Source organism: Macaca mulatta, chromosome 20, assembly GCF_049350105.2.
Source record: "Macaca mulatta isolate MMU2019108-1 chromosome 20, T2T-MMU8v2.0, whole genome shotgun sequence".
Lineage (NCBI taxonomy): Eukaryota > Metazoa > Chordata > Mammalia > Primates > Cercopithecidae > Macaca > Macaca mulatta.
In genome coordinates, this window is record NC_133425.1 from 2,710,445 (window position 1) to 2,736,464 (window position 26,020).

The window sequence follows — 26,020 nt, forward strand, 5'->3', positions numbered from 1 at the left end:
CAGTGAGCTGAAATCGCACCACTACACTCCAGGCTGGATGACAGAGCAAAGAATAAAGACATTTTCAGATACACAAAGGCTTGAGAAATTTGTCTTCCATGCACCCACTGTTGGATGCGGAGCTTCAGGAAAAGACGAAGCCGCCATGGGCACTGGTGAGGGCTGGAACCCAGCAGCGGATGGAGGAGTAGTTTCCGGGATGGTGGGATGCTGCCCGCCCCACATCCCATCCATCGGCTCTGCCTGCAGACACATGCCCTGAGTCTCAGCTGCTTCTCCACGCTCCCACTCCGCCCCAAGCCCATCCCCACGACAGCCACCTGCTCCCAGCATCCGTGTACCAGCATGGACCCGTGCCTTCAATGCCTCTAGGAGTTGCCTGCCACACAAGCAAAATCTTCAGTCCCTGCCAGGGCCTTCTGTGGCCTGGCCCACGGCCTCTCTCCCTCCAGGCCTCACCCCTCCATCTGCCTCCCTCAGCTCCACCTCCCGGGCCACAGTTGTGGCCTCAGGCATTCGCACCTGCCGTTTTCCTGCCAGTGAGACTCCTTCCCTGGCTGTCACCACATTCGGGGCTCTGCTGTAAGGTCTTCTGTTCAGAGCTCTCACCGTATTTAAGACAGCACCGACTGCTCTCTGGCTCTTCTTTTCTTTTTCTTTTTTTTTTTTTGGAGGAGTCGCTCTCTGTCACCCAGGCTGGAGTTCAATGGCACGATCTCTGCTCACTGCAACCTCTGCCTCCTGGGTTCAAGCGATTTTCCTGCCTCAGTGTCCCAAGTAGCTGGGATCACAGGTGCATGCCACCATGCTCAGCTAATTTTTTTTTCTTTGGAGACGGAGTCTTGCTCTGTCGCCCAGGCTGGAGTGCAGTGGCACGATCTCAGCTCACTGCAAGCTCCGCCTCCTGGGTTTGCGCCATTCTCCTGCCTCAGCCTCCTGAGTAGCTGGGACTACAAGCGCCCACCACTACACCCAGCTAATTTTTTTTTGTATTTTTAGTAGAAATGAGATTTCACCATGTTAGCCAGGATGGTCTTGATCTCCTGACCTCGTGATCCACCCATCTCAGTCTCCCTAAGTCCTGGGATTAGAGGTGTGAGCCACTGCGCCCTGCCACTGGCTCTTATTTTCTTACCCTGCCGATTTTTTATTTTCTTTCCTTTTTTTTTTTGAAACAGGGTCTTGCTCTGTTGTCCAGGCTGTAGTGCAGTGGCAGTGAACATGGCTCACTGCAGCCTCAACCTCCCGGGCTCAAGCTATCCTCCCACCTCAGCCTCCCTAGTAGCTGAGACCACAGCCACATGACCCTGTGCCTGGCTAATTTTTAAATTTATTGTAGAGACAGGGTCTCACTATTTTGCCCAGTCTTGAACTTCTGGGTCCAAATGATTCTCCCACCTCAGCTTCCCAGTGTTGGCATTACTGGCGTGAGCCACTGGGCCTGGCCTCTGCCAGTTTTTCTGCCTCCAGGCCTGTCACCTAGCATATTTCGTATGTACCTTATTTGTTCCCCTGATAGGTGAGCAGGAACTTTGCATCATTTGTTGCTCAGAGGGCTTGGTGCACCAAGCAGGCATTTAATCAATATTTGTTGAACAAACGGATAACTGTTTCCCAGCTTTTCCCACATCCATCGCTGCTGAAATGGTGCCTCCTTAGCCTGTCTTCCTGGATTGCCCCCCTCCACAAAGATGAAGCTCCCCAACACTCTGGTGCAGTTTACAGAAGGCACTGCATGTTGTAAACGTTCAGTGTCCGGCTGGCCAGGCTGGCGGCCACAGCCACAGGTAGTACGGAGCCCTTGAGATGGGGCTAGGGCCAGTAAGGAACTGGACTTATGGCCGGGCGAGGTGGCTCACGCCTGTAATCCCAGCACTTTGGGAGGCCGAGACCGGTGGATCAAGAGGTCAGGAGATCGAGACCATCCTGGCTAACAGAGTGAAACCCCGTTTCTACTAAAAAATACAAAATATTAGCTGGGCGCGGTAGCGGGTGCCTGTAGCCCCAGCTACTCGGGAGGCTGAGGCAGGAGAATGGCGTGAACCCCGGAGGCGGAGCTTGCAGTGAGCCAAGACTGCGCCACTGCACTCCAGCCTGGGCGACACAGCCAGACTCTGTCGCAAAAAAAAAAAAAAAAAAAAAAAAGGAACTGGACTTACTTAACTTCGGTTAATTTACAGAGCCACATGCGTCCAGCGCTTACCTACTGGTCGCAGTTTTAATTCCACGAACTGGCCTCATTTACGGAGCCGCATTTGTTCGTATCTGACGTGATCTCAATCGTTCTTTTACTTCCTTGTGCTCCGTGTTTCTCTTACTGGCCTCTGACCCTTGGAAGCAGGGCCTTACACTCGGAGAAGAGGAGCCAGGCCTGTTGGTAAACATCTGCCGTAGAGCGAACGCTCGGCGTTCTGAGACAATGTGGGACCCGGGGCGGAGGGAAGGGACGGCTGACATCACTCCAGGGTAGGGAGGACAGGGATGGGAGAAACTGAGGCGAGGACCGACCACCCTGGCGCAGCGAACCCAGCACGCAGCCACGTGGGGAGGCGCGGCCCCGCCCTCAGGCCCCGCCCAACGCAAAGCCCCACCCACGCGTCAGGCCCCGCCCGTCCCACCGGCCCCGCCCCATCCAGGCTCCGCCCCGTCCCGGCGCAGCGCAGGCGCAGATGCGCCCTCCCGCTCGGCGTCCTCCGCAGATTCGTGCTGCGAGGCCCGCAGGGACCCGCCCTAGAGGCTCAAAAAAACCCGCGGCAGCTTCGCCCGGACCCAGGAGCTCGTGCTCTGGGCCAACCTACTGGGCCGCGATCGCGTTTCGTCCGGGGCCGCGGCGGCCGTGGGGAATCGGCGGCAGCGAATCGGTGGCGCGCGGGGCCTGAGCGCGCTGCAGTCACCCGGGAGCCGGGTCCAGGTCGGGTTGGAGGTCGGGGGTCGGGGATCGGGGGTCGGGGGTCGGGTTGGGTCGGGTTGGGCTCCGGGTCTGGTTGGGTCGGTTCCAGGTCGGGGAGGAGTCCGGTCAGGGTCCGGGCCCGGGTCGGGGGCGGGGTCCGCGTGCGGGTCCTCTAGCCCCGAACCCGTGTTCCCCGTAAGCTGTTGGTTTCCAAGGGGCGGAGGAACGGCGACGGGAGCCACCCGTCACCGCTCAGGCAGCCAGAAGGGCCGGCAGCTCCCATGGGCCGGGTTTCCCGCCTTGGGTGCGAGGACGCGTGCGGCCGCCCTGTGCCCGGGGAACACTCACCAGCATCCCTGGCCTCCACCTCCCTGTCGCGCCAGTGGCACTCCCGCTTGTGACAACCGAATGTCCCCTGGGCACAGTGGCCCGGATTGAGAAGCCCTGCAGTGGGCGGTAGCGGGGGGGGGGTCCCAGCGGAGGAGCGAACTCTGGGTGGAAACCGTCAGGCACTGGAGGGGAAGGAGGCGGGGCAGGGTTGGGTGGGACCAGGGGTGAGGGGTGTGGGGTCCTGGGGCGCTCAGAGAGGGGCTTCCTGAGCGTGTGTGGATTATTTCCCTGCCCCAGCCTGAGCCCTGTGTCCATGCCACAGGTTGCCTTCCCGTGACGCCCAGGACTGTCCTGCAGGATGGAGCCAGCACCCTCAGGGGTCCGACTGGTCGTCCGGGAAGCCATTCAGACCCTCTCATCTTCGGAGGATGGCGGCCACATCTTCAGCACCCTGGAGTCCCTGAAGCGGTATCTCAGTGAGATGGAGCCTCCAGCGCTCCCGAGGGAGAAGGAGGAGTTTGCCTCGGCCCACTTCTCGCCTGTCCTCAGATGTCTTGCCAGCAGGCTGAGCCCGGCCTGGCTGGAGCTGCTGCCGGACGGCCGCCTGGAGGAGCTGTGGGCCAGCTTCTTCCTGGAGGGCCCGGCGGACCAAGCCTTCCTGGTGCTGATGGAGACCATCGAGGGCACTGCCGGGTGAGTGAACTGGGCCCATTCCCGGGTTGCCGGTAGCCTCAGAAGTGATGAGAGTGGTTTAAAGGACTGGATCAAGAGCCTCCCTGGTTCCTGTGAGGGGCTAGAGAGAGAGCCTGCGCACGGCTGAACCTCTGGACAGAAGGAGCGGTCTGGGTCTGTCTCCTTGGTGACAGGAGGTACCTGCCGTGTCTCACAAAGTCCTTCGCTTGCTCCTCGTCCGGCTGTGTCAGAGAGGGATGGGGCGGGACTGTTCACATCCCAGGTGGCAGAGGCAGCCTGCCAGCTGGGGGCGTTCCAGGGGAAGCACAGCTGTCATCACTGACACGTGTCCTATGTGGACTCCCAGCCCTAGGTGGCTCCCAGGCTCAGCCTCAGATCACACTGCAGTCCTTGCCAGGACGCTGCACCTCGAGGAGCTGGGTTTTCAGAGGTTGCTGTGATCAAAGCAAGCCCCGAGTTATCCGCGTCAGCAGCAGGGGAGGGGTGTCCAGTGAGACTCCAGGTTGGGGAAGCTGCTCAGGACCCTGAGAGCTCTCACACAGTAATTGCAGATATTTAGGAATGGATTAACAGATTTTCCCGTTCGGCTTGTGGTTTTGGACTTCGCGCTGGTTATGTTGTTGGGGCTACCTGTGTAATCGGGGCTGCTGGTTCCTTGTGGCAGGAAGGGGGCCCCCAGGATGGGGTTTGGGGGCTCTGCCCAACATGCCCATGTCTTCAGCCCCAGCTTCCGGCTGATGAAGATGGCGCGGCTGCTGGCCAGGTTCCTGCGCGAGGGCCGACTGGCAGTGCTGATGGAGGTGCAGTGTCGGCAGCAGACGCAGCCCGGCTTCCCCCTGCTCCAGGAGACGCTGCTGGGCAAGGTGGTGGCCCTGCCTGATCACCTGGGCAACCGCCTGCAGCGGGAGAACTTGGCCGAGTTCTTCCCCCAGAACTACTTCCGCCTGCTCGGCGAGGAGGTCGTCCGGGTGCTGCAGGCGGTCGCGGACTCTCTCCAAGGTGAAGCCCTGCCTCGGGACCCCCTCGCCACCCGTCTTTTTGGGCCGTCGTCCCCTGCCACCCTCTGGTGTCTCACGGCCTCTGGAGACTTGGGAGTCTTTGGGTGGTGTCGTCAGGCCGGTGGGGACATCCCTGTCCCACACAGTACTGACTGGAAGGGCTCATCCGCTGTGGGCTGAAGTCCGCTGCCCTCCACGTGGGCTTCTCTTGTCCCTGCAGTCACTGCTGGTTTCCGGGGCCCAACTGTGCTGCGGTGGCAAGGTGGGGGATCTCGAGGCTCTCAGGTCTGGAGGCAGATGCTGGCGGTGCCCTGGAGAGCGGGTGCTGTGGGAACGGCTTCACCCGCCGCTGGGCTGCAGGGCCCCGTGAGCGCCCATACTTGCTCTGTTTTCCCTGGGGCGTCAGAAGGTGGCCGCCTCGAGCATGCATTTCACTAGCGAGAAGGAGGCTGGGCCAGGGGCCTGCATAGAACCCAGAGCGTCTGCCTGTCCCTGCAGGGTGACCCCTTACCTCTTTTGCTTTTTTTTTTTTTTTTTTTTGAGACGGAGTCTCGCTCTGTTGCCCGGGCTGGAGTGCAGTGGCCGGATCTCAGCTCACTGCAAGCTCCGCCTCCCGGGTTCACGCCATTCTCCTGCCTCAGCCTCCCGAGTAGCTGGGACTACAAGCGCCCGCCACCTCGCCCAGCTACTTTTTTTGTACTTTTTAGTAGAGACGGGGTTTCACTGTGTTAGCCAGGCTGGTCTTGATCTGCTGACCTTGTGATCCGCCCGTCTCGGCCTCCCAAAGTGCTGGGATTACAGGCTTGAGCCACCGCGCCCAGCCCTTCTCTCGCTTTTCCCAAGCTCCAGGTGACAGTTCAGATGCCGGTCGAGCACCTGGGTCTGGCCTCCACCACTCTACATGCAGCCCCCACCTTGTTCTGAAAGGGGCACCCTGGGGTCCTGGAGCAGCTCAGCGCCCCTTCAGAGCCCAGGAGGGAGCTGGGCCCCTCCAGTCCCCGCATGGGGCCTGTGTGGCCCAAGCCCCCTCGTCTCACCCTGGGGGTTCCCGCAGCAGCCTCCCAAGCCCTCCTGTCCTTTCCAAACGTAGCCCAGGCTCGCAGCTGCTGCTCTGCGGGGCCGATGTGTTCAGGAGGCTTTGGGAACATCCAGGACATACGTTTGGGGTTGTCTGAGGCCGTCCTGGTCCCCACGCAGCTCCGTGGCTGCCGTCCCCCCGCACCCCAGCTCTCCCGTGAGGCTGGTACGGCCCGGCCCTCCTGGTTCCCCACGTTCCCTGGCGTGCGCTCCTTCCCTGCGGCGGCCGCGGTGGTGGTACTGCTGCTCCAGGGTCTCATGCCCGGCTCAGGGCTCAGGGCTCAGGGCCCAGGCCTACCCTGCGTGGCTGACCCAACTTGGCTGGGCCCGGTTGGTGCCTCCTCTCCTTCCTCGGCAGTGTCATGCCCGTCCCGACCTCCTAGAACCGTCGTGACGGTGAAGCGGGCTAAGGCGGGTGAAGGTTTGAAAGGGTTGTGATTTGCTTGTCACGTGTAGCACGCTCCTGTTGAGATTTGCTGGGGGGCTGATGTGTGCCGGCCGTTGTTGTGAGTTTCGCTGTCCGTCGGAGTCCGCCTGACCGAGAGCAGCTCCCCCCACACCTAGATGTTCTTTTGTGCCCTTCCCGCCGTCCTCCTCATCCGGCCTCCCTTTCTGTCCCAGGTGGCCTGGATTCCTCCGTGTCCTTCGTGGCTCAGGTCCTGGGGAAAGCCTGCGTCCACGGGAGGCAGCGTGAGTAGAGCCGCCCTTCCTGCCCGCCCTGCCCCGGCCCGCGCACCCCGTCCGCCGTCTACAGAAGGCCGAGAATCCCTCCTACCCCGGCCCTCTGCGGGGTCCCCTTGCCCGGTCCTGTCCTGGGCCCCTGGGGTCTGGGGCTCGGCTGTGCTGACTGGGGAGCTGTGGGGCTGTCCTTGCTGGACCCACACAGCCCCCGGACACGAGGCAGGTGCAGCTCCCCAGGCTCAGGTCCTCCGTCTGTCCCCTCAGAGGAGATGCTGGGCGTGCTGGTGCCCCGGCTGGCAGCGCTCACCCAGGGCAGCTACCTGCACCAGCGCGTCTGCTGGCGCTTGGTGGAGCAAGTTCCGGACCGGGCCATGGAGGCGGTGCTGACCGGGCTGGTGGAGGCCGCGCCGGGGTAAGCAGCTGGGCTTTCCTCCCGCTGCGCTGGCTTCTGGGGGTCTGGACCGCCAGAGGCTGCCTTTCCTTCACGCTGCTTCTGGGCGCCGTGCTGTGGCTGGCACCCCCATGTCGGAGCCACGGGGTGTGGGTGGTGCCCTCTCAGTTCCTGCATGTGCGGATGGTGGCCTCTGCATCAGAGAGTGCCTGTCTCTTATGAAATAGGGTTGATGCTGTGAACAGCCTAGCTGTTTAGCTACAGGCCTAAAGGCGCCGGACTTCGGGGCGCCCACCCCGTCCTGCGCCTGTGGTCCCCCGTTGCACACACGTGCGCCACCTCCAGGCTCTGACATGGTGACGGGTGGTGACTCACTTCCCCACGTCTTTGTGCAGGAGAATCAAGGTTGCATTTCTGGAAGCAGGACTGCCAGCCATTTACCCCCACAAACCCTGCCACCTCGCCTGCTCCACACGTCTCCCCTACCCCCAACACGTGCAAGGACGCACCTGTCTCTGCCCAAAGTGTTTCCTCTTCTTTTTTTTTTTTTGAGACAGAGTCTCGCTGTCACGCCCAGGCTGGAGTGTAGTGGCGCGATATTGGCTCACTGCAAGCTCCGCCTCCCGGGTTCACGCCATTCTCCTGCCTCAGCCTCCTGAGTAGCTGGGACTACAGGCGCCCGCCACCGTACCTGGCTAATTTTTTTGTGTTTTTAGTAGAGACGGGGTTTCACCATGTTAGCCATGATGGTCTCGATCTGACTTGGTGATCCACCTGCGTCGGCCTCCCAAAATGCTGGGATTACAAGCATGAGCCACTGCGCCTGGCCTTTTTTTTTTTTTGAGGTGGAGTCTGGCTCTGTCACCCAGGCTGGAGTGCAGTGGCACGATCTCAGCTCACTGCAACCTCCACCTCCTGGGTTCAAGTAATTCTCCTGCCTCAGCCTCCTGAGTAGTTAGGACTGACTACAGGTACCCGCCACCACGCCCGGCCAATTTTTGTATTTTTAGTACAGACGGGGTTTCGCCATCTTGGCCAGGCTGGTCTTGAACTCCTGGCCTCAAGCAATCCACCCACCTTGGCTTCCCAAAGTGTTGGGATTACAGGCGTGAGCCCCTGCACCCGGCTGACTTTGCATTCTTGATTCTGGGTGAGGGCATGCATGTTTAAGGCATTTGTTATTCTTTTCCCTGTGAACTATATAATTGTGTAATCACATTTTATTTTACAGTTTTGTTGTTGTTGTTGTTGGGGGTGATTGTTTTTAGAGACAAGGTCTTGCTCTGTCTCCCAGGCTGCCGTGGTGTGATCATAGCTCACTGCAGCCTTGACCTCCTGGGCTCCAGCGATCTTCCCACCTCAGCTTCCTGAGTAGCAGGACCATAGGTGCGCGCGCTCATACCCAGCTAATTTTTAAATTTTTTGTAGCGACAGGGCTCACTTTGTTGCCCAGGCTGGTCTCAAACTCCTGGCCTTAAGTGATCCTCCTGCCTTGGCCTCCCAAATGTTTTTTTAACTGTTATGTGTTTGTGTGGAATTGTCAGTGATGAGTGAGGGAGAAATCCAGCCATACCTGTTTCCGCACTGGCTGGAGAGACTTGGGCTCTTTCTGGAGACTCACACCCTCTCACTGGGAGGACTCTCGCAGTCCAGACCGGGGGTCTGCAGGAGGACTCTCGCAGTCCAGACCGGGGGTCTGCAGGAGGACTCTCGCAGTCCAGACCGGGGGTCTGCAGGAGGACTCTCGCAGTCCAGACCGGGGGTCTGCAGGAGGACTCTCGCAGTCCAGACCGGGGGTCTGCAGGCGACTTGCACAAAATTTGGCCCGCTGCGTGTTTTTGTAAATAACGTATTTTTGGCACCACTCACGTTCATCCATTTACGTATTTGGCTGCTTTTGGCTACAGTGGCAGCGTGGAGTGGCTGTGACACGGCTGTGTGGCCCCTAAAGCCGGCACACGTAGGCTCTGGCCCTTTACAGAAAAGCTTCTGCCCCGGCCCCACATGAGGCACTGACCTTGGGCTGGGTCAGCCAGGGAGGAGGCCGTGGGGCGCGGACCCGCCTCTGCCCGGGCTGGGGCGCAGGTGCTGTCTGGGTTGTCGCATTTATGCCCTGGAGAAGGGAGGATGAAGGCCCAGCTCAGGCAGTCGGAGGATGGAACCAGAGGCTCTCGGCTAGAAATTGGCAGGCCCAGAATCAGGCCAGAGTCTGTGGGCATCAGAATTCATGCTCTCTCACTCCTTCCTGCCTCCAGGCCGGCTTGCATCTCTGGTCCCCTGACTCTGTCTTGCAGGCCTGAGGTCCTGTCGCGACTGCTGGGGAACCTGGTGGTGAAGAACAAGAAAGCCCAGTTTGTGATGACCCGGAAGCTTCTGTTCTTACAGTCCCGGCTCACGGTGAGGACGCCACGGAGGGTGCGGGCTGCCGGCTGCCCCAGCACAGCAAGAATCGCTGCAAAACATGGGGTCGGAGCAGGGGTCTGCTGCCTGGGAGACCCTGCCCGTGATTTGGCGGTGGCCGGCAGGAGTTGGCGAGGCCGTGAGTGCCTCCTTGCCCCGATGACAGACCCTGCTGTGACAGGCGCTGAGTGAGGCTTCTCATGTCTCTTAATCCTCTAGACTCCCGAGAAGCCACCCGCCCCAGCTGCGTTCTGTGCCAGGGGCTCGAGGGGTGGGGTGGGGTGGGGTGGGGTGGGTGGGGGATAGGTCAGGTCACAGAGGAGGTCGTGCACTTCCCGGACGTGTGACTCCCGTCCCCATGGCCTGAGCCCGGAGTGGGTGAGCCAGGGCCCCTGATTCCCGGTCACTTCTTGCTTCACCCTCCTCCTTTGCTCACACGAGAACTTACGATGGCGAGTCCCCACCCCAGCACAGCAGCGGCTGCATCCCACGTTTTTATATGGGACCGTTTTATCATGTTCAGTTCGAAGGAATAGAGGCGGGTGGGTCACTTGAGCCCAGGGGGCAGCTTCTGCGGGAGGGGAGGGTCCCGCATTCCAGGAGGCAGCGGCCGCCCCTGTGCTTCTTGTCTGTCTGCTGCCCTCAGTCCGGTCCTGGTCCTGGCACGGCTCTTGGCCTTGGGACCCCCGGGCTGGCCAGGCGGCGGCCTCGGCCTGGTGGACAGGCATGTACTTCTGTTGCAGACGCCCATGCTGCAGAGCCTGCTGGGCTATCTGGCCATGGACAGCCAGCGGCGCCCACTCCTGCTGCAGGTACGAGCCTCTTGGCTCTCCGTCCCCTCGAGGCCCTGGGAGAAGAGCTGTGCGGGGCCCACCTTGGGGGCAGGCGGGGTGAGGCTGGCTGGGCTGGCGCCATAGCTCCCTCAGTGGCTGTGGGCCTGGCGGGAACAGCCTGGCCCCCAGCCCCACCCAGTCCTGGGCCATGCCACCTGCCAGGTGCTGAAGGAGCTGTTGGAGACGTGGGGCAGCAGCAGTGCCATCCGCCACACCCCCCTGCCGCAGCAGCGCCATGTCAGCAAGGCTGTCCTCATCTGCCTGGCACACCTCAGGGAGCCGGAGCTGCGTGACAGCCGGGATGGTGAGCGGGTGGTTCGGGTTCCCCCCGGCCCTGGGCACCCCGAGATGCTCAGGGGGCCTGTCCGGTGCTTGCAGAACTGCTGGCCAGCATGATGGCAGGCGTGAAGTGCCGCCTGGACAGCAGCCTGCCCCCCGTGCGCTGCCTGGGCATGGTTGTGGCCGAGGTCATTAGCGCCAGGATCCACCCCGAGGGGCCTCCCCTAAAATTCCAGGTGAGCGGGCCGTCCCCTCCATGTCCCTGTGTGGCTGGCCCGGGTCTCTGAGCAGCTGCCTCTCCAGCCCCAGGGTCACTGCCTCTGCCCGGGGTCCAGACCTGGGGAGTGTCTGTGTTGGCCTCTCGCATGGCTGAGGCTGGAAGCTGCGGCAGGCTCTCAGCCCTGAGCTCCTGGGGCCACACAGGGTCGGGTGAGCACAGGGCCCCCGGGGGGGCTGCACAGGTTCACAGACTCTCTTCAGATGTGGATCTGGGGGAGGCTGGGTTAGGGAGCCACCCGCTGCGGTTCGTCTGGCCCAGGCTGCAGGGCAGCCAGGTCGCTGTGGGTCGGTGGGCGCGGGTGTGGTCGGTGGGCGCGGGTGTCAGCGCCTCTCTACTGCCTGCCGTCTGGTGTGGGCGGCTGCCTGGCCGTGGAGGAGCCCTGTCTGCCTTCAGGCTGTGGTGGTGACCGCCTGTCCTCTCATCTGCTGAGACCCTGGGATCTCTCTGGGGCATTGGCCTGGCGGGAGGCCCCGCTCCTTCGGGAGGGACCACGGCCCTCACCTTTGAGCACACCCAGTGCTACCGTTGGCCTGAGGTGGAACCTTTTAGAAAGTCGCTTTTAAAAAGACACGTGGTTGTCCAGGGCCCAGCCACTGAGTGAGACCGGGCTGCGAGGGAGGCCGCAGTGGGGAGTGGCTCCCGCTCAGGGAGGGGCCCTGTCTCGGGGGAGGGGCCCTGTCTCGGGGAGGGGCCCTGTCTGGGGGAGGGGCCTTGTCTGGGAGGGGGGGCCCTGTCTCGGGGAGGGGCGCTGCAGCCTGGCAGATGCCGCTGAGCCTGCTCCCATGCTGTAGTACGAAGAGGATGAACTGAGCCTGGAGCTGCTGGCCTTGGCCTCCCCACAGCCTGCGGGTAACGGCGCCTCGGAGGCGGGGTGAGGGTCTCTGCACCCCCGGGACCCCACCGCTATTGCTGAGGATTCCACTGCCGGGTGGGAGCGGGTGAAAGCCTTTGTTTTGGTCCTGTGAGTCCTGAGACCAGAGGCTTGAGCGGAATCTAAATGATTTGTTCCTTGTTTCCTTAAAGCATCTCCCTCGCTCCAGCCACGGCAGAGCCCCCTGCAGAGACCCCCACAGAGATCGTGGATGGTGGCGGCCCCGAAGCACAGCTGGCAGGCTTTGACTCGGAGCTGGACAGGTAGCAGCTCTGCCACCCCAGTGGGTAGCGTGCAGGAGGCCAGGAGGCGAACCCCTCACACTCCAACCTGTGGCCCCGTGGGGGGCTCCCTGCCTGCTCCAACCTGCGCCCAGTGGGGGCTCCCTGCCTGCTCCGTCCTTGTTCTCTTTTGTCCTCATGGGAGGGCTCTCAGCTCCCAGCTCTGCTGCAGGTGCAGGGGCTGAGGTGTGAGGTCCACATCTTGGGGTGGAGTGAGGGGTTGGCTCTGCCGTTGAGCACTTCCTCTCACAGGCTGTGGGCTGTTTGTGTCTGCTCTGCCCTCCCCCAGCGATGATGAGTTTGTGCCCTATGACATGTCGGGGGACAGAGAGCTGAAGAGCAGCAAGGCTCCTGCCTACGTCCGGGACTGCGTGGAAGGTGGGCACGGGCCCCTGGAGGGCCTTGCTGGGCTGGGCATGGGTCTCGCTCACAGCCTGGTTCTGCCTCAAGGGGTCACCAGGAAGCCCTGGGCCCAGGGTGGCAACCGTGCTGCTGGCTCTCACGGGCTCAGGATCAGGGTCAGGGCTGAGGCTGACCGAGGCCTATCTGGGTTCTGTGCAGCCCTGACCACATCTGAGGACGTAGAGCGCTGGGAGGCGGCCCTGCGGGCCCTTGAGGGCCTGGTCTACAGGAGCCCCACAGCCACTCGGGAGGTGAGTGGGGGGTGGGAATGGGTGGGGAGGCCCAAGATGGTAGCTCCCTCAATGCCGTCTGTGTCCTGGCCACTGAGGGTGACATCTGGCTCCCCTGTGTGACTCAGGGCTGCTGCCTCTCCCAGAAGGGCCACGGCCTGGGCCCTCTGCCGGGGTGGGTGGCTCAGGCCCCGTGAGTCTCGGTGAGGCCTCAGGGCGGGTGGCTGGGTCCGGCAGCTTTTCCACCCCAACCCCCGTGTGCAGGTGAGCGTGGAGCTGGCCAAGGTGCTTCTGCATCTGGAGGAGAAGACCTGTGTGGTGGGATTTGCAGGGCTGCGCCAGAGAGCCCTGGTGGCTGTCACGGTCACAGACCCAGCCCGGGTGAGTCCCCGCACCCGTGGCCCCGGCCAGTGCAGGCGCAGCGGGAAGCGCTGGGACCTGCAGTGCCTGAGGCTCGGTCCCACACTGGAGCTGGCTGTGAGGTGCCTGGAGGTCGCCCTGGGCAGACCTCAGGTCCCGGACCACAGCAGCCTCTCTCCTGTGCCTTCAGGTGGCTGACTATCTGACCTCGCAGTTCTATGCCCTCAACTACAGCCTCCGGCAGCGCATGGACATCCTGGACGTAAGTGCCGCCTCCTCCGCCGTGTTCTGAGGTCCACCCGCCCGTGGCACGTGCCACCGCGGCGTTGGCTTTGCTGTGGGGCCGGGTTCCTGGGAGAACGGCATGCGTTTGTGGTGTGGCGGGACTGCGTGGCTTTAGGATGAGGCTGCGCTGGGCCCTGGGCACGTTCTCATTTCCTGGAGCACAGAGCCCACCTTCCCCACTTTCCCGCCTCCCAAGACGCGGTTGCTGTGAGATATGGGGAAGTGATTTTCTCCTTGTTCCCAGAACGCACCTTCCCCCGGGTGGCGAGGGCCCCTGGGCCCGTGTCTGAGGCTTTGGCTGATGACTTGACTCTTGGGAAATGGTCTTCCCTGGAGCAGTGGCGACTGCCTTGGGCCTGTCTCCCTCCAGGTGCTGACTCTGGCTGCCCAGGAGCTGTCTAGGCCTGGGTGCCTCGGGAGGGCTCCCCAGCCTGGCTCCCCGAGTCCCAACACCCAGTGCCTACCAGCGGCAGCCGCCTCTCAGCCTGGCAGTGCCGTGACATCCGACTGGCGGGTGGTGGTGGAGGAGCGGATCAGAAGCAAGACCCGGCGGATCTCCAAGGTTAGTGGGCGCCTGGTCAGCTCACGGGCATGGGGACCGCGGGTGGGCGGGAGGGGTGGCAGACACCTCCAGGCGCTGTCTACGGCGAGGGGCGGCCGCATTCGCAGGGGATGGTGCCTGTGCTGGGATTCCTGAAAGGCAGGTCCATGGTTCGCGCCGAGGAACTGGACCTGGCTGTAGTGGACCCAGACTGGGCTTGGGGACGTGCTACGAGACAGGTGCCCTGGTGGTGCTCTGTCCTCAGAGCGTCTGGAGATGTTTTTGGCTGTCGCTGGCGGTGGGTTGGAGACCAGGGAGGCCTCCTGCAGTGCCCAGGGCGGCCCCGCCATGACGCTCCTCCAGCCCTGGACGTCCTGCCTGCAAGGTCGGGAAGACTTGGTCTGCTGCCCAGGCATTGGCCGTGGAGCCCGAGTCCCGCCACCAACCCCGCAGGGCCTGGGAGCTGGGCGGGGCCGGAGGAGTGGCCCAGGGAGGCAAGGCGAGGCTGGGGTCCACGCTGCTTTGTGGGATCCTCTCGGGGTAGGGGTGCAGTGCCCGCTGCCCAGGCCTGTGCCTCCGTGAGTGCCATGTGTGTCTGGCAGGGTGGCCCGAGGCAGGGCCCAGCAGGTGGCCCCAGCAGATTCAGCTCCGTGGCTGGCCACTTCTTCTTCCCCCTCCTTCAGCACTTTGACAGGTGAGTGGGTGTTCTGTGGGCCTGTGGACGTGGGGGATAGGGACCCTGGATGTACCCCTGTGGCCAAGAGGTTTCCAGGCTGGGGTCTGAGTGGGCTTGGGTGTGAGCAGGGTTGCGGCTTTGCTGTGGCTTTTTGTAAGCCTGTGTTAAGTGGCAGGGAACGTTCTGCAAAGTTCCTCTGTGGTTGAGCTTTGCTGTGAGGTGCCAGGTGTCTGCTCTGATGCTGCGCTTGCGGCATGGCCGGCAGTGCTGCCCGCACGTGCCTGACGCCACCAGCCACTGGGTCCTCCTCGCCGCCTCCTGCCTCAGCCGGTGCTGCTCTGGCCCCAGGTTCAGGGCGTGAGGCTCTCGGGATGGCAGAGAAGTGTGGGGCCTGCGTCATGATGCAGCAGGGGTGGGGGGTCTCGGCGTTGGGAACTCCTGGCCCAGGTGGGCTTGTGCCAGACAGCCCTGCAGGGGGAGTGGGCACCCGGGAACGGTCCTACGGTCTCAGTGCAGGCAAGGTGGTGGGTGCAGGAGGAGGGGCTCTGTGGGGCTCCCTCGGTCTCCCGCGGTGGCCCAGGATGTTGGGGACCTGGCCCTGAGGCGCCCCTGCACCTTGGGCTCCATCCTGTGCTCTAGGCCTGTGGTGACCTTCGACCTCTTGGGAGATGACCAGCTGGTTCTCGGAAGGCTGACGCACACCTTAGGGGCCCTGATGTACCTGGCTGTTAACACCACGGTGAGCCGGGGGAGGTTGCTGGGCGCTGGCCTGCGCTGCCCGTGGATGAGGAGCGCTCCTCAGCCTCACCTGCGCCCGGTGATGGGTGTCTGAGGGAGGAGCTGCCTGTGTGGGCCCCCAGACAGGGGGAGCATCCCCTCGGCTGTCAGGCAGGCCCTGTCCCTGCTGCTGCCCAGCAGCGGAAGCTGCCCGTGGGTGCTGGGATGTGGGGACGGCATGGGGACCCCGCTGACTGTCTCTCTGCTGGTGTCCAGGTGGCTGTGGCCATGGGCAAGGCCCTGCTGGAATTCGTGTGGGCCCTTCGCTTCCACGTCGACGCGTGAGTGGCCTGTGGGGCTGGGCCACGCCAGGGGTGCACGTAGACACAAGGGTCTCATTGTGGGGGCCCCATGGAGCCTCGAGGTGACTGACAGGCAGCCTGGCCTGGTACTTCCCAAATAGGAAATGTGCCAGGCAGGGCCGCATCGTGGGTGGTCCACCGCACTGGGGGAGTGGGAGGTCTCCGTGGCCTGGGACGTGGTCCCTGCTGGTTTCAGCCTCCACCTTTCTGCTGGCAGCTATGTGCGCCAGGGGCTGCTGTCGGCCGTCTCCTCCGTCCTGCTCAGCGTGCCTACCGCACGCCTGCTGGAGGACCTGCTGGACGAGCTGCTGGAAGCCCAGTCCTGGCTGGCGGGTAAGTGTCGGCCCAGGCTGTGTGTGTGTGTGTGTGTGGCGCAGCTCCTGCAGGCTGGGCCTGGGCCAGCTGGCTGGGAGCCGGGCCTCTCATCTGGGGGGCACGTCCCTCTCGTGGACATCCAGAGGCACGTGGTGGCCCCAGTGTGGGGAATCCAGTGCCTGGTTCCTGTTGTGTCCGCTGTGGAATCCTGCAGGGGAGACGAGGGAAGACACCTCCCTCCACAAATGGGCTTCGTTCTGAGAAAGCCACCAGGACAGCCCTGCAAGCCCAGAGCCCCTCCCTCAGGCTCACCTGGGGAACGTTTTGCCACTTGGCTCCCCCCATATGTGTTCTTTTTATTTTTAAAACGTTTATGTAGTTTTCTGAGACGGGTCTTGCTCTGCTGTTCAGGTTGGAGTGCACTGGCACGATCTTGGCTCACTGCAGCCTTGAGCTCCTGGACTCAAGTGATCCTCCCACCTCAGCCTCCTGAGTAGCTGGGACCACAGGTGCACAGCACCACAGCCTGCTAGCTTTTAACATAATTTTTGTAGAGATGGGGTCTTGCTGTGTTGCCTGGGCTCATCTGAAACTCCTGAGCTCAAGCAGTCCTCTCACCTCGGCCTCCCAAAGTACTGGGATTACAGGCATGAGCCACTGCGCTTGGACCCTGTAAAAGTCAATCGTGAACGTTGTGACCTTTGGCCTTTCGGTACTTGAGCTGGGCCTAAGGACAGGCCGCCGTGACCCCTTGGGACCCACACAGGCAGAGTGTGCAGGCCGGAGCGGCAGCCACCCCCGCACTGGCCTGATCCTGGACCCTGCTGGGGCCCCTCTGAGCCCCCACACACCCGCCTCCCTGGGCCCCTCTGAGCCCCCGCCCACCCATCTCCCTGGGCCCCTCTGAGCCTCCACCCGCCCGCCTCCCTGGGCCCCTCTGACCCCCACCCGCTCGCCTCCCTGGGCCCCTCTGAGCCCCACCCGCCCGCCTCCCTGGGCCCCTCTGAGCCCCCACCCGCCCGCCTCCCTGGGCCCCTCTGAGCCCCCACCCGCCCGCCTCCCTGGGCCCCTCTGAGCCCCCACCCGCCCGCCTCCCTGGGCCCCTCTGACCCCCACCCGCCCGCCTCCCTGGGCCCCTCTGAGCCCCACCCGCCCGCCTCCCTGGGCCCCTCTGAGCCCCCACCCGCCCGCCTCCCTGGGCCCCTCTGAGCCCCCACCCGCCCGCCTCCCTGGGCCCCTCTGACCCCCACCCGCCCGCCTCCCTGGGCCCCTCTGACCCCCACCCGCCCGCCTCCCTGGGCCCCTCTGACCCCCACCCGCCCGCCTCCCTGGGCCCCTCTGACCCCCCGCCCGCCCGCCTCCCTGGGCCCCTCTGAGCCCCCGCCCACCCATCTCCCTGGGCCCCTCTGAGCCCCCACCCGCCCGCCTCCCTGGGCTCCTCTGGCTGGTACAGTCCCAGCACCTTTTGTTGTTTGCTTGCCCTTGTGGTCCAGTGACTGGTTTGTGGGGTGCTTAGGGTGGGTTCGCGGCCCAGCCCCTGAACCAGCCTCGGTTTCCACGTGTTTGTCAGGAGGCTCCTGGGTGATGCGGGTCCTTCCCAGGGACTTGCGCTCAGGCCTCTGTGCTGGGGGACGCTGGGGGATGCTTGTGGTGAGGTCACCTTTCCCGTGGGGCTGGGCTGTGTGCCTCTTCTGCCCCGGCCGTCTCCCCTCTCTGCACCTGGGCGCAGTGCCAGTCTGCTGGGTGTGAACGGGTGTTTCCCACAGGAATGGAGCTGATGAGTCCCCGGGGATGGCCTGAGGAGCAGAGCATGGGACCGATGGACACGGGAAGGGCGGGCCCAGCTCTGCCCTGTCCCCTCCCAGGCCCTGTGCTCAGGGTGGCTGTGAATGTCTTCCCACGGAGCAGCTGGAGGGTCTTGGGCCCAAAGTGAGGGAGCCTGTGCAGGGCTTTGCTTTTTTTAAGGGGGGTGCGGTGCCCCAGACACCGGTGTCTTGGAGCTGCTGCACAGCCCCTCCTCAGCGTGCTCTCGCCCACTCGCCCTGCCTGGAGGAGGAGAGGTTCCCCCTTGGCCACTGGAGCCACTGACAGGGCTGGGTGGGCGAGCACATTCCCTGCAGTCCCCGGCCTGCCTCCTTCCCCAGAGACTTGGTGCCTGCCACGTCATCGTCTGGGGGCTTTGGGGACCTGAAGCACCAGGAGGAGCAGGGGGGCTCTGTCCCTCGGCCGATCCGGTTCCACTCGGCTGGTGGGGTCCCGGCAGGGTATTCTCCTTTCTTTTTTTTTTTTTTTTTTTTTTTTTTTTTTTTTGAGACGGAGTCTCGCTCTGCCGCCCAGGCTGGAGTGCAGTGGCCGGATCTCAGCTCACTGCAAGCTCCGCCTCCCGGGTTCACGCCATTCTCCTGGCTCAGCCTCCCGAGTAGTTGGGACTACAGGCGCCCGCCACCGCGCCCGGCTAGTTTTTTGTATTTTTTAGTAGAGACGGGGTTTCACCGTGTTAGCCAGGATGGTCTCGATCTCCTGACCTCGTGATCCGCCCGTCTCGGCCTCCCAAAGTGCTGGGATTACAGGCTTGAGCCACCGCGCCCGGCCGGGTATTCTCCTTTCACAGGCACCTCTCCCAGGGGTCTACAGGTGCTTCCTCACCCTGCGATTCTAGCCAGTCTGGGGAGTAGTTGTGGCCAGCGGAGCCCTCAAGGCTCACCAGGCTCCAGGCTGCAGGAGACCTTGGTGAGGGGCCCAGCCCTGCGGGCAGCCGAGAACTCTGGCTCTGACCGGGGCGGAGCAGTGTGCAGTCCCAGACACCCCAGAGGCCTCCCCACAGGCAGGGGGCACCTCCCGACGCCCACCACCTGGATTCCTAGGGGTTTTTTTTTTTTTTTTTTTTTTTTTTTTTTTTTTTGAGACGGAGTCTCGCTTTGTCGCCCAGGCTGGAGTGCAGTGGCCGGATCTCAGCTCACTGCAAGCTCCGCCTCCCGGGTTTACGCCATTCTCCTGCCTCAGCCTCCCGAGTAGCTGGGACTACAGGCGCCACCACCTCGCCCGGCTAGTTTTTTGTATTTTTAGTAGAGACGGGGTTTCACCATGTTAGCCAGGATGGTCTCGATCTCCTGACCTCGTGATCCGCCCATCTCGGCCTCCCAAAGTGCTGGGATTACAGGCTTGAGCCACCGCGCCCGGCCTCCTAGGGTCTTCTACCTCTGACCGCAGCCCATGTCTGCTGTCCAGCACGGAGCAGGCCCTGCAGTGTTCGGGTGTTCCCGGGCTGTGTGCCCCACCCCAGGCCCCCTTCCCATGGCTGCCTGTCCCGCAGCTCAGGGCAGCCCTCCATGTACAGTGCTGCCTGCACAGAGCCTGTGGCACACAGGACGTGGCCTTGGGGAGGGTCCGGGCTCACTGCAGACCCAAGCCCCCTTTCTTCCGTGGAGTCAGGCCTGGCGGGGCGGTTCAGGCAGACTGAAGACAGGAGGAGGGAGAATACGCCCTCCATGCTGCCTCAGCTTTGCTTGTCACTCTGGCAGACGTGGCTGAGAAAGACCCGGACGAAGACTGCAGGACGCTGGCACTGAGGGCCCTGTTGCTTCTGCAGAGACTCAAGAACAGGCTCCTCCCAGCCGCATCTCCCTAGTCCCTGGAGGCCTCCCCAGGGCCACCCCCGCCGGCAGCAAGGAAGGTGGCCCGGCAGCGGTCTGGAGCAGCGGAGCAAGGCTTTGTAGCGAGGTCAGGTCGGCGGCAGCATCCGGTTCGGAGAGTGCAGATGCAGGAAGGCCCGGCCTGCCGCTATTTATAGTGCAGCAAGTCTGCTAAAAATACACTGGGCCTGGGCACTGCCCGCCGGGACATGGCAGCCTGGACGTGGGGCTGTGGCCAGGGCCGTGGGCGTTGCTGGTGGGGGTGACTCCTCCAGTGAGGGCAGAACCAGGCCGGCAGGAGGGGAGGACGGTGTGCCTGCTGCTCAGAGCTCGCAAGGCACTCCTGTGAGCGCCACCAAGCAGGACAGAGCAGCTCTTGTCCCAGGTTCCTCGGGCTGAGCGCCGTGTCACCAGGAGAATCGTGCTCGCGGCCCAGTCAGGGCGTGTGGCTCCTGGATGGGCTTGTGGGGCGGGTGGACAGGACACGGGCTCCCAGAAAATAAACTACTTTATTGGAATTGCAGGAGTGTTGGTGGCCGGTGGGCAGAGCCTAGCGGGGGGTGCAGCCACCAGGGCCCGGGTGTCCCAGCTGTTGCTCAGGAGCCGTGGGTCTTGCAGGAGTGTGGGGGGATGTGATGTGTGGGGGCAGGTGCCCCAGCCCTCCAGCTGTAGCTTCCTAACCGAGGTTCTACAAGTTTCTCAGGCTTTACAGTGTGTAGTTGGGAGAATATGATGGAAGGGTGAACCCGACTCCCTTTAAAGGAACGAATCCACAAATCTACGGAGCTGCCGGCACCCGGAGGCGGCAAGGTGCAGATGGGGCACAGCCTCTGCCGCCCTGGGCCACTGCGCTCCCGCCCAGCTCTGTTGCGTCTTCCATCACAGACGTGTTTTTTCCCAGTGAAAAGCTGGCTTTGCTGCAGCTCACTGGAAGATTCCAGAAGGTGCCTTCCTGCAGCAGCACGCTGGTCCTGGGGCCCAGGCCCGTCAGGGGTCGTCGTCTGCCTCTTCCACCACCTCCTCGTCCGGCTCCCTGGGGTCCTCCATGCTGTTGTGGCGGACCCGCTCGGGCACCGTGCGTGGCAGCGGGAGACCCAGCCCCTGGTGCACGGCGTCCACAGCCCGCGGGCTCACGTAGTAGGACATGTTGGCCAAGGGAAGCCGCCGCCGCATCTCCTCCAGGAATCTGTAGGCCTGGGGCAGAGGAGCAGATGTTACTCAGCTTTCCTCAACAACCGGGCACGACTCTCTGCCCGCAGGCCAGGCACATGCTGCTGCCCCTGGAGGCGGGTGGGGTGCCTCCCTGCTAGAGGACATGGTGCACTGAGGCTTCCCAGTGGTGATGGGGGGATGCGGTGCCCGCGGACCGCACATGTGCCATGTGTGGATGGTTAACAGGAAGCTTCGGTTGGCCTTTCAGCTGGAAATGCAGAGCCAGGGCCCTGGAAAGTCCCCAGCAGCTGTGCACAGAGGCCTGCCCCCACTGTGTGCGCGGGCAGAGCCTCCCGGGGCGGCAGAGGCCCTGTGCTTTGCACTCAAGTCTTGGGAGTGGACATGCATGTCAGACTGGAGGGCAGGCAGCAATATCTAGTGGTTTGTCTTGGGTATTATTATTTTTTTGAGATGAAGCCTCAGCTATGAAGATAGAATAAGCTTGTTGAATGGCCCCTCCCATCACCCGCAGTGGACCTGTATTTAAGGAAGGCCTCAGCTGGGGTGGGCGCTGGTGGAGTGCAAGCCTTCCACGCAGTCTCGAATCAGAGGGTGAGGGCAAACATCTACAACTGAAAAGATGCTGCCTCAGATGTTGACAAACCACTCTGCCATGTGCCGGGCACTGTGCTGGGGACACAGGACATAAGGACACGGGAGAACAAGCTTGGCTAATGCTGTAGCGGGGAGTCCAGGTCAGGCTGAGGTCCTGCAGTGGCAGAATTCAGAGAAGGGTCGGCACAGGGAGAGAGGGAGAGGAAGGAGCTGGCCAGGGTCGGAGAGGGACCCTGTGGTCAGAAAGGGCCAGTGTCCTCCTGATGCAACCAGGGCCTAGCGTGTGTGACTGCTCTGTGTGCAGAGCTAGCTTTGGAGAGGGCAACGAAGTGGTTTCCAGAAGGCAGGCAGAGGGTGCAGAGGGCAGGTGACGGGTGGCGTAGGTGGGTGAGGGGCAGTGGCGGGGCAGGACGGGTGGCGTAGGTGGGTGAGGGGCAGTGGGTGGGACGGGTGGCATAGGTGGGTGAGGGGCGGTGGGGGGCAGGACGGGTGGCGTAGGTGGGTGAGGGGCAGTGGGTGGGACGGGTGGCATAGGTGGGTGAGGGGCGGTGGGGGGCAGGACGGGTGGCGTAGCTGGGTGAGGGGTGGTGGGGGGCAGGACAAGGGTGACAGGAGTGTTGCTGGTCTCCAGCGTCGAGTGTGTGCGGGCTATGCTCAGATGACGGCGGGAAAGCTGAGCGGATGTGGGAGCCGTGGCCGGGTGAGGTGGTGCATGTGGCCCCGGGCGGTGCTACAGCAGCCGTGAGGGAGCGTGTGCCTGGCCTTTCTCAGTTTAGCTGGCCTTCTTGGTTTCTTTCTTTTTTCTTTTGCATTTCGAGTTACTAAATCCCATAGGCTTCAAGCAACCATAGAGACGATAAAGAAGTTGGTGAAATATTTAAAATGTGGATTTTCTGTTAATTTTGAGGATATAGCAGTCTGGGCATCTCTATAGTCCAATTTTGCTTTTATATGTAAAACTATAGTTCTCCTAGAAATAGAAACCCTGCTGGAGCAGGGCGCGGTGGTGCACACCAGCCACTCAGGAGGATCCTTCGAACCTGGGAGGCTGAGGCTGCAGGGAGCCGTGACTGTGCCACTGCACTCCAGCCTGGGTGACACAGCAAGACCCCGTCTCAGAACCAAACCAAACAACAACAACAGAGAAACCTTGTTAGGATTAGACTGAGTTGTTTTTCCAGCAGCAAAAGGGGCCAGTGGATGGAAGTGGAAGGGCGCAGAGGGGCGTGAGCAGCCGGATCAGGGAGTCTGTGTTTCACGGGGCTGACCCTTCAGCCCTGAGGAAAAGCCACTGCCGGGGAGCTTTCCTGTGAATTCTGGAGACTGCAGTCCAGTGAGGCCCACACGGTCACCAGCACGTTTCTCAAGCTCGTTTCTCGATACTCAGTTTGTGAGCCCCGGGAACTATCTGCTAGGGCAACACAACTGGTGGGTGCGGAGGCCCTGCAGGCATTGGCAAAGCTGCAGGGTCTGACACATGCAGGAGTGTGGAATTCTGTATGTTGGCTACAATAGAATTATGGTTGAAAAAGAGGCCGGGCACAGTGGCTCACGCCTATAATCCCAACACTTTGGGAGGCCGAGGCGGATGGATCACAAGGTCAGGAGATCGAGACCGTCTTGGCTAACACAGTGAAACACCGTCTCTACCAAAAAAAAAAAAAAAAAAAAAAATACAAAAATTAGCTGGGTGTGGTGGCACTCACCTGTAGTCCCAGCTACTTGGGAGGCTGAGGCAGGAGAATTGCTTGAGCCCGGGAGGCAGAGCTTGCAGTGAGCTGAGATCGCACCACTATACTCCAGCCTGGGCAACAAAAACCAGACTCTGTCTCAAAAAAAAAGAAAAAGAGTAAGAAGAGAGGCTTCTGACAACAGGAGCACGTCTCCTATGAGAGCAGCCCCCCCTCTAACAACGACAGACACGTGGAAAGGCACTGGGGGCAGCTGGGAGCAGGCTGATGCTGGGAGCGGGTGGCACTGGGCGGGCTTCCTGCTTCTCATAACTTTGTTTCGTTTGTTTTTTTTTTTGAGACAGAGTCTCACTGTCTCCCAGGCTGGAGTGCGGTGGCGTGATCACAGCTCACTGTAAGCTCCGCCTCCCAGGTTCCCGCCATTCTCCTGCCTCAGCCTCTCGAGTAGCTGGGACTACAAGTGCCTGCCACCACGCCCGGCTAATTTTTTGTATTTTTAGTAGAGACGGGGTTTCACCGTGTTAACCAGGATGGTCTCCATCTCCTGACCTCATGATCTGCCTGCCTCGGCCTCCCAAAGTGCTGGGATTACAGGCGTGAGCCACCGCACCCAGCCGCTTCTCACAACTTTCTGCCTCAGGGTAGAAGTCAGGGCCAGTGTGGAGATCAGAGAGCCACATAGAAGCCTACCCTTTTCCAGGCTTAAAGAACCAGAATCAAGATTTTTGTTGACCACAGCAGCTGGAATGTGAAGGTGGAAATGTGGGGATACAGCAGGTCATAGAGGGGAGTCCAAATCCTGGGCATACCCTGCCCTCATCACTAGTTGCTCCCACACTACATGTGAGGCAGGGGAGGCGCAGACTTTAAGATGGCCAACTCAAGCTACCAGCAAGGATTTCAGCTGCTATCCACCACAGGGGAAAGAGTTTCTACTCAGAGCTGAGCAAAGGTGATTGCCTAATAAAACGAACCAAAAAAAGCAAAATTCTTTGGAGGAATGTAACAGAATCCAGAGTCTCTACAATGGATTATCCAAAATGTCCATGATACAAAAAAATGACTAGACATAAGAAACAGGAAAATTAGATGCATACTCAAAAGGCAAGTAATGGAGATCAATCCTACATGACCCAGATATTGGAACTGGTAGCTAAGATTTTAGAGCAGCAGTTACAACTCTGTTCAAGGATATAAAGGAAAATATATTTTAAACAAATTAACACATAGGCAATTTTAGCCAATAAATAAAAAAAAGAACTAAGTGTAAATTCTAGGGCTGAAAAATACAAGCACTAAAAAAATTGCTGGAGAGGTTAACAGCAGATTGAAGATAGCTAAAGAAAGTCTGTAAATACAAATTAGTTCAAAGGACAGAAAACAGAAAATAATGAGCAGTAATCGCAAATGTGTGTCTACTAGATATGGAAGACCTAACATTTAACTGGAGTCCCAGAAGGAAAAAAGAGCAAATTTCCCAAATTTGGTGAAACACAAATATAAATCCAAAAAGCCCAGGATAAATAAAATGAAAACACCTAGCAACATCATTATCACACTGCTGAAATACAAATTCAAAAAGAAAATCATGACAGCAGCCAGTGTGGTGGGAGATGGAGAGATATGTGACACGTAAGGGCCCCAGAGACAGCCCACAGCTGACTCTTCCAAAACAATGGAGGCCCAGACATAGGGAAAACATTCAAGTGCTGAAAGGAAAAAAATCTGTCAAATCAGGATTTTTTTGAGTCAGGACCTTGCTCTGTTGCCCAGGCTGGAGTGCAGTGGTTCTTTCGCAGCTCACTGCAGACTCAACCCTCTGGGCTCAGCAGTCCTCCCACCTCGGCCTCCCAAGCAGCTAAGACTGCAGGTGTGTGCCACTGTGCCTTGCTGTTTTTTTCAGAGATGGGGGTCTCACTTGTTGCCCAGGCTGGACTTGAACTCCTGGCCTCAAGAAATCCTCCCACCTTGGCCTCCCAAAGTGCTGAGATTGCAGGCGTGAGCCACTGCGCCCGGCCTCGGAATTCTTTATCTGATGAGAACAACCTTAAACAATACAGGCAAAATAAATACATTTCAGGTTGATGAAAAGTAAGACAACTCATCAGGAGACCTGAACTTGAAGAAATGCTAACGGGAGCTCAGGCTGAAGAGGAATGATACCGCAGGCAAAGCTGAATCACTGGGAAGAAGTAAGAACACCAGAAATGGTGCTTTGGGAGGCCGAGGCGGGCGGATCACCTGAGGTCTGGAGTTCGAGACCAGCCTGACCAACATGGAGAAACCCCGTCTCCCCTAAAAATACAAAATTAGCCAGGCATGGTGGTGCATGATTGTAATCCCAGCTACTCAGGAGCCTGAGGCAGGAGAATCATTTGAACCCAGGAGGTGGAGGTTGTGGTGAGTCGAGATTGTGCCACTGCACTGCAGCCTGGGCAACAAAGAGTAAAACCACCTCAAAAAAAAAAAAAAAAAAAAAGAAAATGAACACCAGAAATGGTAAATATGTAAGTAAATGTAAAAGACTGTTTATTTCCTTTTAATTTCTTTCTTTTTTTTTTCTTTGAGATGGAGTCTCGCTCTGTCACCCAGACTGGAGTGCAGTGGCGTGATCCCAGCTCACTGCAAGCTCTGCCTCCTGAGTTCATGCCATTCTCCTGCCTCAGCCTCCCCAGCAGCTGGGACTACAGGCGCCCACCACCATGCCCAGCTAATTTTTTTGTATTTTTTTGGCAGAGATGGGGTTTCACCGTGTTAGACAGGATGGTCTTGATCTCTTGACCTCGTGATCCACCCGCCTCGGCCTCCCAAAGTGCTGGGATTACAGGCGTGAGCCACTGCGCCCAGCCTCCTTTTAATTTCGTTAAAACATACGACTGTTGAAAGCAAAAATTATAACACTATATTGTGTTTATAATACATTTCAATGTTATACATTTGACACATATAGGTAGGGACGTGGGTGGGTAAATGGACCTACCTGCTAACTCTAATGTGATAAGTATGTTTATGGTAATCCCTAGGGCAAACGCTAGAAA

General features: G+C 60.7%; 2 protein-coding genes and 1 long non-coding RNA gene across 17 annotated transcripts in view; 1 reads left to right on the top strand and 2 right to left on the bottom strand.

The window, feature by feature from the left end:
- Window positions 1-651: 651 nt before the first annotated feature.
- LOC144337820 (uncharacterized) lies at window positions 652-2,559 on the bottom strand. The gene is made up of 2 exons (XR_013411416.1): window positions 2,114-2,559; window positions 652-847 (listed from the first exon to the last, which is right to left on the bottom strand). It is a non-coding gene; the product is annotated as an uncharacterized LOC144337820 (long non-coding RNA).
- A 75-nt stretch (window positions 2,560-2,634) lies between these two features.
- TELO2 (telomere maintenance 2) lies at window positions 2,635-20,042 on the top strand. Of its 13 annotated transcripts, none has more exons than XR_013411364.1 (22): window positions 2,635-2,911; window positions 3,543-3,913; window positions 4,635-4,912; window positions 6,610-6,678; window positions 6,934-7,081; window positions 9,355-9,457; window positions 10,204-10,272; window positions 10,456-10,597; window positions 10,672-10,808; window positions 11,644-11,723; window positions 11,876-11,986; window positions 12,294-12,382; window positions 12,566-12,657; window positions 12,901-13,017; window positions 13,187-13,258; window positions 13,652-13,843; window positions 14,088-14,207; window positions 14,425-14,516; window positions 15,138-15,237; window positions 15,492-15,556; window positions 15,795-15,910; window positions 19,414-20,042. XR_013411364.1 is itself a non-coding variant. In XM_077985111.1 (22 exons), the coding sequence occupies exons 2-22, from the start codon at window positions 3,579-3,581 to the stop codon at window positions 19,459-19,461; spliced, it is 2,574 nt and encodes an 857-aa protein (XP_077841237.1). In that variant the 5' UTR covers window positions 2,635-2,911; window positions 3,543-3,578; the 3' UTR covers window positions 19,462-20,042. The 13 variants fall into 13 exon arrangements, 11 of the variants coding, with proteins under 11 accessions (XP_077841237.1, XP_014980778.3, XP_077841242.1 ...); XM_077985111.1 differs by lacking the exon at window positions 14,088-14,207 and adding an exon at window positions 18,504-18,622; XM_077985112.1 differs by lacking the exon at window positions 14,088-14,207 and adding an exon at window positions 18,504-18,622 and having other exon boundaries at window positions 2,652-2,923.
- The window catches only part of IFT140 (intraflagellar transport 140), a 105,496-nt gene continuing 99,490 nt past the window's right edge, over window positions 20,015-26,020 (bottom strand). For all 3 annotated transcript variants that reach the window (XR_013411325.1, XM_077985045.1, XM_015125280.3), the window contains exon 30: window positions 20,015-20,718. Coding sequence is in view for 2 of the 3 variants with exons in the window: in XM_077985045.1 (XP_077841171.1) it covers window positions 20,512-20,718 (207 nt within the window). In the remaining variant the exon portion in view is untranslated. The remainder of the gene's footprint in view (window positions 20,719-26,020) is intronic.

What these genes read in the sequence shown, in the direction of transcription:
- TELO2 (XM_077985111.1), top strand. Translation starts at nt 3,579, where the DNA reads ATGGAGCCAGCACCCTCAGGGGTCCGACTGGTCGTCCGGGAAGCCATT. An exon ending in GCCCCACAGCCACTCGGGAG is followed by an intron (nt 12,658 to 12,900) that starts GTGAGTGGGGGG and finishes CCCCGTGTGCAG; the next exon opens with GTGAGCGTGGAGCTGGCCAA. An exon ending in CGGTCACAGACCCAGCCCGG is followed by an intron (nt 13,018 to 13,186) that starts GTGAGTCCCCGC and finishes CTGTGCCTTCAG; the next exon opens with GTGGCTGACTATCTGACCTC.